Source organism: Strix uralensis, chromosome 3 (assembly GCF_047716275.1).
Source record: "Strix uralensis isolate ZFMK-TIS-50842 chromosome 3, bStrUra1, whole genome shotgun sequence".
NCBI classification, from domain to species: Eukaryota; Metazoa; Chordata; class Aves; order Strigiformes; family Strigidae; genus Strix; species Strix uralensis.
In genome coordinates this window covers 72,362,718-72,377,804 of record NC_133974.1, presented here as the reverse complement: position 1 = coordinate 72,377,804, position 15,087 = coordinate 72,362,718, and the positions used below count along the sequence as shown (strand labels likewise).

General features: G+C 37.5%; 1 protein-coding gene across 1 annotated transcript in view; it reads left to right on the top strand.

Moving 5' to 3' along the window:
• Positions 1-15,087, top strand: part of ESR1 (estrogen receptor 1) — a 158,911-nt gene that overhangs the window by 63,844 nt on the left and 79,980 nt on the right. Inside the window, 1 exon segment of the mRNA XM_074862837.1 lies at positions 11,982-12,172. Coding sequence (XP_074718938.1) covers positions 11,982-12,172 — 191 coding nt within the window.

Sequence of the window (15,087 nt, the reverse complement as noted above, 5' to 3'; positions counted from 1 at the left end):
AATTTAGTGAAGCTTTGGGTAAATGCTTAAATTGCAGTCTTAATGTGTGCATCTGAAACATTCAAAAAGAGGGCTTGCCTAAGAATAAAAGGAACACATGAGCCCATAAAAGTCCTATAAAGGCATAGTGAAGGAAGATTTATGACCGATTCCTGTGTTTCGGCTGGCATTTACCTTTGAAATAGTCTGGAGATAAGTGTAAGAATCTGACAGCACTTCCTGAAACACCCTTTTCCAATATATTGAGTGCATTTTCCTTTCAGATGGTAAGATTGTGCTAGTTTATCTGGATGTTAGAAGAGAAAAAAAAAATAGCCTAGTGGCTGAGTAATTCTGAAGTGTTTGCTAGGAACAGTGAAACCTGGAGAAAAGAATTCTGGATGTGTTTTGTTCCTATATGAAAGACTGAACTTCAACATTTTCACAAAAGTCATATTTTAATACTAAGACTGATATAAGAAATGCTGTGGTACAACTTTTCAGCTTATGCTTTGAGGCTTAGCATAACTTTAATGGACTACATACTTCTAGAAGTGTGAAAGCTTAGAGGATATGCACCGGAGATTGTCAGCTGAAGCTGGCCTTTTGTTTTTTTCATGCTTCTAGATTTTCAAACATATTTTATTCTTCAGATTGTTTACACTGAAGTGAAATGTCCCGTGTCTATGCTTCCAGAGTGTTTGCCCACCAGACCCTCCACTTTGACACACTTGTGGGCACAGCTGATTGCCACACTCAGGCCCCTGTTGCTTCTGTCCCCAGAGCCACACAACCACACACCAACTCAGTATTGCTGCCAGAAAATTGTATCTGTGCAGTGCCCAGAGATGCTTTGTCTGTCAGCAGATTTTTCATCAAATCTGACACACTTTTAGACAATGGATTAAGGTTTTTCCTCAGATTATATGACTCTACATACACCAGAGCCTGTGGGTTTGCCTAACTGAATGAGAGAGATGGTGTCAGAGACAGATAGTGCCTAGACAAAACTGTGCCTGGCAGGAGGTAGAAATGGGCAGAGAAACCCTGAGCAAGTTGACTGCTCATTATTTTAGATCCTGGCAAACTGGATCAAAATATTTCTTTCACTGATGGTGTTCCATAAAGAGTAGGAAGATCATCCAGAGATCAGGGATTCAAAAGATACATCAAAACAATAATTTGCAGAGATTTTACTCCAAAGATAAAAGAGCACCATTAATTTTTAAATAAGCAAATGGTATCTGCCAGTTGTTAAAAGCAGCAGAGATCTGTAAATGGGCCACTTGAAATGTAGGTATATAAGAAGACGTTTTTCTAGTGCTGTTTAGCACAACAGAATCTGAAACATTAAATATTTCTCAAATTCACTAAGGGTCAGTGTGGTGCCCAGCCTTTGGGAAAGAGAAAACTAATGCACAAGTACAATAACTGGGGAATTACTAAGGAGGGAAAAGGAATGCAGAATAAGAAATGGTCTAAGCAGTAGAGAAGATCATAAGCTAAATACAAGCCAACAGAGCAATCTTTTGCAGAAAAGACAAATGTTACTCTGTGAAAAGAAAAACAGATGAACAGGTCAATATGCTGTTGTAGGAGAGACCGGCAAGGCCTCTTTCAGAGTTTTATGCCCACTAAGGGGAAGCAAAGTCTTTATGAGATCAGCAAGAGGATGGGAGAATTAGAGAGGAGACTCTGGAAGGAAGGCTGGAGGCTGAGAGGTGGCGTAGCAGGAGCCTTACAAAGGGAAGATGTGTACTAAGAGGGCAGCAGCTGAATTGTTCTCCGGGCTAACTGGAAAAAGCTGAGAACAAATGAGCTTAATTTCCAGCAGAGAGCACTGAGGCTGGAAATTAGATAGTGAGGCAGCAAACAGTCCATGGAGAGAGGCTTGATCATTGGAAATGTTGTAAGGGCAAGTTAAAACAAGTTCTCATGGGGCAGGTCTAGATATATAATCTTTCAAGCCATACTCTGTCCCTTCTTTACTGAATGCTAGTAGATAGCGATTGCAGAGTATGTAATTTCTGTAGGTCTGTTTCTGTCACTTTCACCTGGAGACTGCAGGGCAGTTTGACTACCGGTGGAGTTAGCAGCAACTTCTGCTCCTGCTTAACACTGCAGAACTGTAGATATGGATGTGTCTGTAGATTCTTTTTGCTTATTATATACATGTTTATTTCTTGGTGTTTGAATATCTTTCTGTCAAAAGTTTTTAAAACTGGGATTTCTGCAAAATGAAAATCCCAGAGAAAATATTTTTTCCCTTGAAAATTAAAATGAGAAATTTTCTTGTATGAACATTTTCTTTGCAGAAACTAAATTTCTGCGCTGATTTCAATAGTCTTCAAAATGTTAAGAGGACAATGTTTTTTTTCTTATTTCAGAAGTGAAATTCTGGCAAGAAATATTATGGCATTTTTCCCATATTCAAGCTTGCATGGCATCTCTCAATTGGTTCTTCAAAGATGTGTTTCTGGCCTCCATTTTATCCCATGGGCAGAGTGTCCTGGCATACAGAACCTCAGGGCTCCAGTGGGAATGGTTACTGTGATGAAGGCTTGCCTTAGAAGAGGTGCAGTCCCAGTCCAGAGGAGAAAAGACAGAAGTGCAAATTATATAAGGCAAGGCCCTATACATAAATGAAATCTCATAGTTTTAAAGGTATTATAAAGAAATATTTGTGTTGGTTTTGTTTCTGTTTGATTTTTTCTTAAACTTTAAATTTTTAAATTCTGTTTGGACTGACTTGCAACATCATAGTTTTTCTTGTTGATACTTCATAGCATTTATAATGAGCTGCTCACCACAGAATTTTAGAAATATTAAGTTTAGCCTTGGTAAGAAATATATAATTTTGTCCTTTTATGATTAACAAGTTATACATAGTCAACAAATGGCAATACTAAGGTCCTTCAATCCTTTAATTACAAATCTCAGTATATGCCTATGGAACTGGTGGGGCAGGTCAAAAAAAAGTAGGATTGTATATTAACAAGAGTAATCATGGCAGACTGGGTTACAGTGGTACAGGGAGAGGCAGAAGAGTGCAGCCTTCCTGCCCAGGACACAAGGAAAATAAGTAGTGGTGTATGGAGAAGGAGCGCTTTGGATGAGGTGCCTGTGGGGAGTCTGGGCATGGGAGAAGTAGCCAGGCAGAGTCAGGCCAGACACTGGAGGAGAGGCGTTTGTCTTTTCTGGACAGGGAGACTGAGACTGGAAGGAAAAACCCAAAGGTGGAGGTAAGTGTAAGGATGGGACAAGAGGATCTGGGTGGGTCAAGAGAGAGCACTTGACAAAGAACACCTGTGGGATGACAGAGCAGACGTTCCCACTGACAGCAGTGGCAGCAGCCTCTGTGTATTTACTAGCTTTTACTTCTGCTAAACTGGTGTAGAATAAAGGACCTGTAATGTCACTATTTACAGCCCTTAGCAGGTATCACTGACATTCTTCCTCTGCTGCTCGGGAATAAGAATGATCTCCTGCCATTGCCTGCTGCATTAAGGCAAGTGAGAGGTGCACCAAGTACCATCCCTGCCATCTGTGACTATAGATATGAGGCAGAAGGATAACATTTTTGATTTTCTAGATGTTCTCTTTAGAAGATGAGAAGCTACATGCAGAAAAAATGTTATTTGCAAACTTGTATTTTTAATAAGCTGAAATCAAGGTGACTTGTGCAAATCTTATTTTGTGCCTTTGTGCCTTTGTGATTATTATTATTATAATAATTAATTTCATAATTATAAGGTAATCCTAAGTGAACTGCTGTTTCAATATATGAAAAGGATGAACTCTGGAACGTGTCATGCTCATATGGTGAAATATGTCATTGTTTGTAAATTCTCTACTCACTTCTCACAAAGACCTAATTAAAAAAAAAAGAACAAGGCAAACATTTCAAGAATATTAGGTGAAGGCAGCTGATTGCTGGCCTGAAGAACTAAATTCTCTCTCTAATTCTGCCACAAATGCTTCTGAGAAGTTCAGAAACCATTTAAATCAAACTCCTCACAAGTATTTTCCTGTTGTGTTGTAATTTTCTTTGTGCTGAATGGAAGTCCTACAGTCTGATTTATTTAAGTGTTGAACATTTACCCTTGCCATTGCAGACAAGGGAAGTAGCACTCTGAACATTCAAAATCCTATTTAATGGTGGGTACTTAAAAAACTGATGTTGCATATAACTCAGTATATACTTTTGACCTTAATCTCTCTCAGGCTCGTTTTTTATCCTTTCAACTCACAAGAATATTGGAAAAATACATTCATTAGCACCTGTTAACTGCTAAAATAGTGGCACAGAAATACTAGAAGGAAATTCTAATGTTATAGCTGAATTCAGATAGTGTGCTGATTGTAAGGCCCCAGATGCTGAACAGTCAGGAAAAAAAAAACCCAAACAACAAAGACAGAATAGCTGCTTATTTAATAAATTATTTTTATTCTGTGCACTGATGAACTCTTGTCCTTGAAAAGTATGGTCATATAATTACAGATAACAGACATATCCACAGGAGGGATAAATGAAGCTTTCAGTTGCATTTGCAAGGTGCAGTACAGCCATGTGCTATATTTAAAATCTTAATCTTCTTTTAATATATATTCATATAAAGCATGTGTGTGGATGTTTCTGCATTCACCTTATGTACAGAAAGAAATTATTAAGCTTCTGTGCATAAATAGAAAACAAAAAAAATGCCATTGCTTCAGAACTGTTTGAATTCTGGGCTACTCTGTGAGGTACAGCTACACCACCACTCTTCACTTAAGATTAATGAAAATGACCCTGTGAATTGTAGTTTCAATTCCAACAGCGCTGAGAAATAGAATGAAACAGAACCAGTTTCTCAGTATTTATTTCGAAGATTTTTCTGTATAAATTTAAATTTCAAACCTGTTGAACTGACAAATAGATTGATCTCTTTCCTCTTTTAAACCCATTCCCCATCCCCCTGCCACCCCTGAGAAAAGCTTCCAATTTTTCAGAAATTTGGGCAAACGTCTATGTTGTCAAGGGGATCAGCTGCAAAATTATTAGCTCACATTTATAAACCATTCAAAACTGATCCCAGGAGTAGAAGTATGTAAGAGGAAAATACTGAAAACATCCAAATTCAGGTATTAATCATGTGAATGAGCAGCCTGGACTCCCTTTCCCTCCCATCAATAGAACCTCCAGGAAATGTGGCTGGAGATGCCATGGACCACATAGTCACTGTGCGTAGACACATCTCTCTAGACTTTAATCCAGTCTGCAAATATTAGTGACAGATCTGAGAAAAAAATTAAATTTGTCAAAAATGACGTTTTAAGGGACTGAAAAGATGTGCAAATTTATACTGACTTTAGCAAATATCTTTAGAGGAGATTTTTCTTCATACATGGCATGGTTTAATTTTGACATATCCAAATGTAGTATTTCAATCACTCATTTTAAAATTAACCAGAGTTAAGGATGAAAAAGTTGATAAAACCAATGTCAAAGGAAATGTTTAATTTCATGTTGAGTAAGAAGTTTTGATGACCTAAGAAGATATGCTTTTGTTTTCATGTTGACACAGCCCGTCCTCAACACTACCATTTCTTGGTCAATACTGAGGTATTTCTCCGAAGTTATTTTACTTTAGTTACCAAATAAAATTGTATTTTATTCTAGTTCTGAAGAAAACATTCCAGTGTCTTCTGACTATAAAATAAATTTTCTGATACATTGTGAAATACTGTCAATATTTCAAGATTATTTTATTATTCATTTTTCATATAACTTGATTTATTTTGTATTTTTTTTTCCTAATTTTCTCTCCTGTCAGTTATCATTATTTTCTTTTTCCTGCACTGAGGTCTATCCTGTTGGTTTCCTTGCCATTTTTTTTCTTAGTTGGCCTTCACATATATCTTCTGTTATTTTTAAAGTAGTTCTTCATATTGTCTCTCCTCAATCCTTTGTGTCAATTATTTCTTCACCTCATCCATTCACTACACTAGCTTAGGGTCTTCTACACAGGTAGTCCTATTTAGGTGTTTCTGCACTCACCCTGAAGGAGGGGAGCAGATATGAGCCAGATCCTTGAAACCAATGAGAGAATCGTAGAATCATAGGATGGTTTGGGTTGGAAGGGACCTTAAAGATCATCTAGTCCCAACCCCCCTGCCATGGGCAGGGACACCTTCCACTAGACCAGATTGCTCAAAGCCCCATCCAGCCTGGCCTTGAACACTTCCAGGGAGGGGGCATCTACAACCTCTCTGTGCAACCAGTTCCAGTGCCTCCCCACCCTCACCATGAAGAACTTCTTCCTTACATCTAATTTAAATCTACCCTCTTTCAGTTTAAAGCCATTACCTTGTTCTATCACTACATACCGTTGTAATGATGAAGCGACCAGAGGAGCTTTTCTCCAGCATGAAGGTCTGCTCCCGCATGGTTGTCACAGGTGGCAGGGGTGCTGCTGTGCAGCTCTGCTCTGGTGGCCATCCTGGTTGCACTCTGGTGAAAAGACTTGTGAAGGCACAGGGGGCTGTGCAAGGCCGTGGGAGACGGAAGAGAAGGGACTGGCCATGCAGTCCATATAGAGATTTGAATTACAGACAGCTCCTTCTCATCCTATAGCTTATTTTTACCCAGGAGTGTCAAACTTTCACAGCTATGTTTATCCCATACAGAAATTGAAGATTAACTGAAATGTCACGTTTAGTGAGGTAGGCACTAAGCTGGAAGGGACATCATCACTGTGAAATGCTTATTGCTCTCATTTTTGATGCTGCAGCCAGAGACATTAACTTCCTGGTGACCAGGGAATAAACTGAAGATAGTGGGGCAAGAAAGGCCTACATATATATTAGCTACCTAAACAAGACCAGGGCATGGGTGCAAACACCAGCATGATGGCTCTCACTGCTTAACAGCTTCACACTCCCAGGCACAGTTTGGCCTGGCTGAGTAATCCTCTTCTAGGACATGATTCAGGCAGGAGCTATGCAAGGGTCCTTCTCCCTTGGTGGCATAGACAAAACCGTCCTGTTTTGAGGAGGAAGAGAGTTTAGCTGTGTGAGTGAAATGTGCTCAGAGCCATGCATCAGGAATCACTCGCAATCAGGCCCTAGGGTGAGCCCCAGCTGATTTTCATCCCTGGTGGAGGATCAGCCAAGGAGTGATGCTGGCTTCTGATCCCGTTGCTGGAACCCACCCTTGTTGCTGTAGCCCATTTTGTGCCAATTCTGGCTCAGCCACCTCCCAAGGTCCCATCTATCCTAAAATACCCTGTGATTCTATCTATTTGATATACAGCGTGGTGTAAGATTTTCTCTCTCCATCGTCAAGTTGTATTTAGCTTAATTACAGCCCTAGGCATTTTGGGATATTTGTTTTAAGCCAGCATTTTCATTTGGATGGCATATGATTTTTTTTCAGCTTCAGTGGAGCTGCTTTCTGAGAGGACAGTTTTGAGGTGTTTAGTGTACTTGGCAATTTTCTGTTTATTTGTATATTTAGTCATTCCTACTGCAGTGCTTCTTGAGATGTCTTTTAAGTATTTTCAAGCACTTATTTCTGTTCAAATAATCTTTCATGAATATTTTGCCCCATATGGAAATTCACATTCTAACAGCAAGTTAATTAATTTCATATTGAATAGCAGAATGGTGTTATAAGAAGTCCAATGTGTGGAAAAGCATTTGTGCTAGACCTTGACTGCATTTGAAATGGCCATTAGTTTTGAGGCTTTTTACACTGGGAACTTCTATCTATTCTAGTAAGAAAGATTTAGCAGTTGTAGATTAAAGTTTCTGATATGAAAGTAAATTCAGAAAACTAGAATTTTGCAAGGTGTCTCCTTTAGCTGCTTAAATAACTTTTCCCTTAAGCCCTCCTACCTATGAAATATCTTTATTTCAGAAAAAGCTGGGATTGTGAATAAATTGGACCTTACCTCGGTGTTGGGTGGATTGTGCACTGTGGGCTATCCTAAATTCATTCTGTGTGCCAGTCAGATTACCGTGATGTAAAAAACTGAGTTTACATTACAAAACTGTAATTCCCTCATATACAAATTCTTTTTACCTTACAGTCAACATGGGGTTAATGATCTCTTGGCTGACTCAGAGTTGCAGACATGAGTGAATGTTTAAAGCAGAGGTGTCTTGTTTGCTAACACATTTATTGAAGAGCAGATTCAGTTCGACATAGGTGGAAAAATACGAAAGTGAGTGTGGAAGACAAGTTTGTCCTGCTCTGTAGGTCCAAAACACTTTCCATTTTATGTCTGCTGTGTTATTACATTTGGAAATGAGCAGTAAATTCTGAGGGTTTTTTGCTTTCTAATCTGTTCTGTTTTGTTGCGGGCCTTGGAGGGAGGGCTTTATCTGGGGTTTTCTTTCTTTTTGATTTGTGTTTCTCTTTGTTAAACATAGTTGACAAGAACTTTTGGTCTTTTTTTGTTATTGTTTGAATAGATGACAAAGGAAATTGTTGAAAGGTTCTGCTGTTGTATTTTGGGAACGATGATCTTGCCAAAGTTATTAAAGTTGGGTTAGGTTGTTGCACTATGTTCTCCAGAAGGCTAACCCTTGAAACGTCACTGAAAACTGGATGAAGAGCAGACTTATTTTTTGTCAGGACACAGCATCAGTGGTCTGTGATGTGCACTAACTATCAGCTGATTTCTGGATGAAATTTGAGATGTTATTTTGATTTAGCAAGCTCTGTGTTAATGGGATGCTCTTTTCCCAAAAAGATTTCCTCCCCATCTCCTCTAGTAAGTACTAGACTTTATTTATTACCAGCTTTCATTTCCATTGTATAAATGGAAATGGGAGGCAGGATGCTATTTCTGGGGAGGATGGGGCTAGGGGTATGTTAGTGTGCTTCCTGCTGTGGTTCACAAGAGCCTGAATATGATGACTCTGCAAGACCAGTTTGCAAAACCTTGCTCAAGTGGTGCTCGAGTGGCACTGATTTTTTTGGGGAAGACAGCAAGGCCATTTTAGACTCATCTTGCTTTGTGAAGGTCTGCATTAACAGATTTATAGTGCTTTTTCAATGTAACAAGTTTGTGTGCAGGAAGGCAATGGAGGTCTAAGTCAAGTACAAGATGCATGGGCATTATAAGCAGGTGAGAGTGGTGGCATTGCTCCCCTCTGTCTGCTATCCCTTGTGCCACAGATCACAGGGAGCATATTGTCTCATAGCTTCTGCCCACAGCCTCCCTCTGAAAATGTGGCCTCCTTGTGTGACTGAGGATGGACAGAACCTGTGGGACAGACTCCCCACAAGCAGCGTGGCAAAATATGTCTGTGTTTACTGCATCTTCCTTGTTGGTGTTTATGCATCTTATTTTCTTCAGAGTGTACATTATTTATGAATTTTCTTATATGTTCTAGATAGAAAAAGCTTTTTTTTTTTTGTTTCAGGCTATTTTTCAGTAATTTTTTAGTGTTCTTAAATATAATTTTAATAAAAATGTGTTTGTGAGCCTAGTCTTGATCTGAATGAAGATAAATATTCTGAAAAGATAAAAATTTAAATTATCTGGACTGAGTGATGACTGATACTTTTTTGTATTTCTTTACTCTGTTGTGGTTTTTTACCTGTTAGTTGCAGTGTTTTCTTTTGTATCCAACTAGGAACCTAGGATCGCTTTAGTAAGTCTGTGTGTCTGTGTGTGTGGTGTTGGAAAATTACTATACACCTGCAAAAATATGTCATTGTTTTGGAACTTGAAATTTTTTTCCTTTTACTGTTTTTTAAAGTGCTTTTTTAAAAAGACAACTTAAAAGTTAGACTTTATAAAACTGTAATTTATTTGCAGTTCTTACTGATATGAAAATAATTTTGGGAACCTATTCTTGTATAACATGCATATTTGTAACAGTTTGGAAAAAGAAATAAGATCAAAAAATTATTAATATCTACCAGGTGGTCATGTATACCTAACAGACTAGTTTATTGCTGTTAAAATGATACTGACAGTTATTTGCTTGCTTAATATTTAACTTCAAATATTTAAAACATTGTTGTAGTTATATACACCTAAAAGAATATTTTTTTAAAAAGCCACATCATGGTTAATTTAAAGTTATACTGAGAGGATGAATTAGGTGATCGAGCTACAGGCAGAGGAGAATGGGGTGGAGAAGATAAGAAACAACAGCTTTGATGAGTGCTCAGTAGAAAAAAAATAAGTCAATTAAATGAGGCACCGGGATAAAGCAAATTCAAAGGAAGATTCAGGAACTGGAGAAGAATTAAAAAACTACCTAGGTTTGGTGGGCTAGAAAAGATAGTTACACGAACAATGTATGTCTTGTATCCATAACAATTTATTAATGATATTATTTCCACCTTTTCACATTTTAACACCTAAAATATGCAAGGATTTTTTTTTCCTTGCCTACTTTGTTAAACTCATGTTGTCAGAATTATGACATTCTTGTTTTCCTATCTCACTAAAAAGCCAGAGTTGTGCCATGTCAGCACTTCATCATTTGCAGTTTCTTCTGTCTTGCACAAGCCCAAAGGAAACAAAAATTATTTAAATAAATGTTCAAAATTAGCTGGTATATAAGGCTTGGTAAAGAACTTCAGGTTTAAAGAATGCAGTTTTCCTGAATGATGGTTGTAGCAGTTTCTGCTGTCTAACATGGTGAAGCCCCATGTTTCTGTAATAACAGAATGAAAATATCGTATTTGAGTACAGAAATTATATATAAAAAGTCTCAAGGGGGTGGCTGGCAGGACGTGTGAGAGCGTGCAGGTGGCTTTGGCTGGTTGAAAGCTTTTGGGCATTGAGATGGACTGTAGCAGGAAATGTCAGGGATCTTTGGCTAGATGAAAGAGAATAGTTGAGCATACATAGAGTAATCAGAAAGCTGCTGGGGAGTATTGGTTTGGAGCAGGAAGATGCTGTTGGTGCCAGATGCCTCAGTTCATCAAAACAAAGGAAGTTTTGCTGTGCTGAAGAGAATAAGGCAAAATTAGGTCTGTAGGAAGAAACCTGAAAGAGAGTCTCAGAGGCTCAAAACTGGGATATATTTGTCTGACAAAATGCTGGGACTCTGGGGAGGTAAGAACCACCTGTTCACTAACCAGCCATTAAAGCATGGTAAGTGGATAATTACTGTGAACAGTAGGAATCTTCATGCTTTAGCTTGTCTGATGCTGTCACTCCCAACTGTATCTCTGGGACAAAGCATGTTTTTCGAGAGCTGTTTGCCTTCCAGGAGCAATCCCAGAGTTCGTTGCTGGTTCCCTTGGTAATTTCACATCCTCTCATCTTTTTGAATATTGTTTACCATGTCTGCAGCAGCTACCCATAATAACCTCTTACCAGATTCTCTAGATGTGAATTCATTGCCATTTACACTATAGATTTGTTTGGTTTTCATTCAGCAGCATACTGCACATGTGGGTCATGCGGATTTCGAGTCTGTCTAGTACATGTCTAGTAACATGTACGTTACTAGAACGAAAATTCTTTGGCAACAATTTTTAATACCATCTGACTTTTCTTGTTGTGCTAAAAGCATATCTTAACTTTTAAGAAAATGGTATTGTAATGAGAATAGGGACTGTTTTATGCAGTATTATATATTTGACAATGTAAGGAAAGTTCGCATCTCTAATTGGGCAATAATACTTGAAAATAGCCTGATTAATAATTTAAGTGACTTGCAAATTCAGGTGCAAGTCATGCTGAACCCTTTGGACAGGAGCAGGTACACAAGAATAATGTTGATATTTTTGTATTCCTTTGTAATGTCTTGAGAAAAATTGATTAATTTATCAAATAGCTTTTTAATTTTTTCAAGGTACAATGCCTAATAACATCAGATTGATTTGTGAGAAATTCCGCTGTATCTTACTGGTTCTACACCTTTCCAACTAGAACAGGACAGAGAGGGATAAAAGATTTTTTTTTTTTGGTCCATCTGTCGTTTCAAAACTTTCTTTCTCACAGTCTGCAGGAGAAAGAATTATGCTTGTTTTTTGCTATTAACAGGCCAAGCTCTGATAACAGGCGCCACAGCATCCGGGAGAGGATGTCCAGTACCAATGAGAAAGGGAGCCTGTCCATGGAGTCCACCAAGGAGACCCGGTACTGTGCTGTCTGTAACGACTACGCTTCAGGCTACCATTATGGGGTCTGGTCTTGTGAGGGCTGCAAAGCTTTTTTCAAAAGGAGTATTCAAGGTAATAAACTGTTCAAGTGAATCACCTTTACTCTTGAGGAAACTGTGAAGCTACTTGAGATTGCAGCCTGAGCCCAGGACAATGACATTTATTGGGTTTTCATTAGCAGCTGCTGTGCTCTTCCATATATTTTTAGGTCTGTATTTGGTGAATGCTTCTAGCAGGTATATAATATGTTGTTATTTAGTCCAAGATTAATGAAGGAAAGAAAATCTGCTCTATGTTGTCCTTGTGTTAGGTATGTCTGACTGTGGAGGCAGTGAGAAATCTATTAAAAAACCCGTATTGGATCAAGATGACCACTCTTTCAGGCTATGTGTGATTAAGTTCTCATCCAAAGCAATTTTTTTTTGTTTTTTTTAGAATTCCCTGTCAGATGAAGATTATTCATGTTGATTGATTTACTAATCTTAATTTAGTGCTCCATTAACAAAATGGTTCTATCCAAACCTCAACTCCTTGAAGATGTGAGATGTCTTTTGAGAACAAATACTGAAAGGAATGTTTCCTTGATTAAATAGAACTTGTATCTGTCAGCAAAGCAGAGCTTTGAACTATACACAGAATGGTTTAGTTCAGAGTCTTGCCATGGCTAAAAGTATACTGTGCAAAGTGTCCAGTGGAGTAAAGGGCATCTAACAGAAACAGTGCTAATTACTGTGACCGAGATAATTCTTGATTTAAATACCTGTCACTCTGTGGAATTGATACTTTTTTGCTTTGTTCAACATCAAAACTAAGTAAGAAGTTAAGTATGATTCTAGTGAAAATATGGGTACTGTTCAGTATCTAAGTCTTATTTTGGAGAAGAAAATAAAACATATTTCTTCCTTTCCAAACAGAAAACTAGTAAAGCACTATGCTTTAGTTAGGTTTCTATAGTTTTTTAAATCTCCGGGTGATATATAGGCACAAAAATTCCTGTCGCTCCTTTTTTGAAGTAAACATACTGAGAAACAGTTTTTACCTCATATCACAAGGTGTGATTATTGCCTGTTTTGTTGTATGACTACCACTGAGGTGAATTCAGTAAGACTTCCAGCATTCAGCTCAGAATTTTCCTCTCCTTAAAGAAAAAAGTGAAAGATTGTCTGTGGGGTAGACATTGATGAAATGATTTGAATGTCAGTGATTAGTTAATAGTTACTTATATTTCTGCTTTTCCAGACTCTTCAGAATGATTTTTAGAAAAGAGAATGGTTACAGCCAGAGGTCAATAATAAGCAACTCTGGTGGGAGAAAGGGTGAAATGCTTTTCTTTTGATATGAGAATGATTTACTTAAACTTGTGATGTATGGAGAACAGCTACCTTATTGAGTGTTTTTCACTGTTTTTGATTTTGAGTTTCCCTGACCAAATCAGAATTATTCTTAGAATTTTGAAATTCTGTCCTCGTACTTGAACTGAACTAAGTCAGCAACAAAGTGAAAATTGAAATATTCTTAAGCAAAAGTAAGAGTTAGTTATCAAGTACTTGTACAGCACTGATCTTCAGCTTTTGGCCATTATGGAAGAAATTAATCTGACTGTTTCATTAAGTTCCATGGTTCTGTGTCAGCACTTGGGTGATTTGGCCATAGTGTCCATGTGGACAAATGTTGTGGTCTTTCACAATGCATCTGTTTTCTATTTGTGCTGCAGTACATGCTAATTAGTAAATTTAGTTCTTGCTACATTTATATACTCAACATAATTTTTATGTAGGTAAGCTTTAAAAATTTAAAGCTTAAGTTTCCAGTGTTCCGTAAAATGCCTTTCTTGATCTTTAAGTCATGTTTGCTCTAATTTAAGCTCATTGCTTCTTGCCCTATCCCCTGTGGGTATGAGGAAGGCTTATTACAACAACCTTTTACATAGTTGAAAACTGTTATCATAGCTTTCCTCAGTCTTCTCTTTTTTAGACTAAACAAATCTACTTCTTTCAGTAGAACATGCTTTCTAGACTTCTGATCCCATTTGTTAAACTCCTCTGTACTTTCTCCAGCTGATGCTCCTCTTTTGTTGTTAAAAGCTATTGTAAAAAATGACATCCACTAATATAAAAAAGTAATTAAAAATATGAATTCTTATGAGAGAATTGTGATCCCTTGATCACACTTGGTATGAGAAGTCCTTTAAAGCACTTTTAAAGTCATAGGTACCCAATCATGATGAACTAAGGGATTTCTTGAATTTCCTGCTGGATCTGGAAGAGATCTCTACCTCTACCGCTTCTTTTTGGACATGTGTTCAGTTTATGGAAATGACAGTAATTTTTAGATTGATATTACATGAGAAAACATGCCATTTACATTGCAGATGGTAATAGTTTTAAATAGGTTGTGATTGGATATCTAGGAATGAATACTACTACTGTGTAGGTGTATGTGTAGAAGAATATGTGAACTAAATATTATTATATCTACATTGTATATATATATATATATGCATTCCTAAAAAAGGGACAAAAATTTCCTGGGAATCACGATTAAACTGTACTGAGGTACACAGGACTTGTATAAAGAAAAGTAATACATAATGTTTTCAGCAAAGATTTTTGTTGTTGTTTGTAGTGTGTCTTTCTTTAAATGCAAGATAACCACGCAAATTTTGTGCTTTGCTGTCCTGTATTTCTCAATACATATATAGATGCAGAGATGATTGGTCATTTTAATACTTCTCATCAGAGATTTCATAGGAGAACTGCTATAGTGAAGTTTGATATTCTTAATACACTACAGTCAAACATTTTATATGGTTCTTAATAGAACCACAGGAAAAAGTAAGTACAGACATGAACAATGAACAAGCTGTATGGGATAATCTGTTTCCTCTCTGTGGATCCATTATTCTCAGTGATATCTGACATATCTATGCTTACTTGCATAACTATATACTTAAATTTTCTGAAAACTTACATCTGTGTTGGACCTTA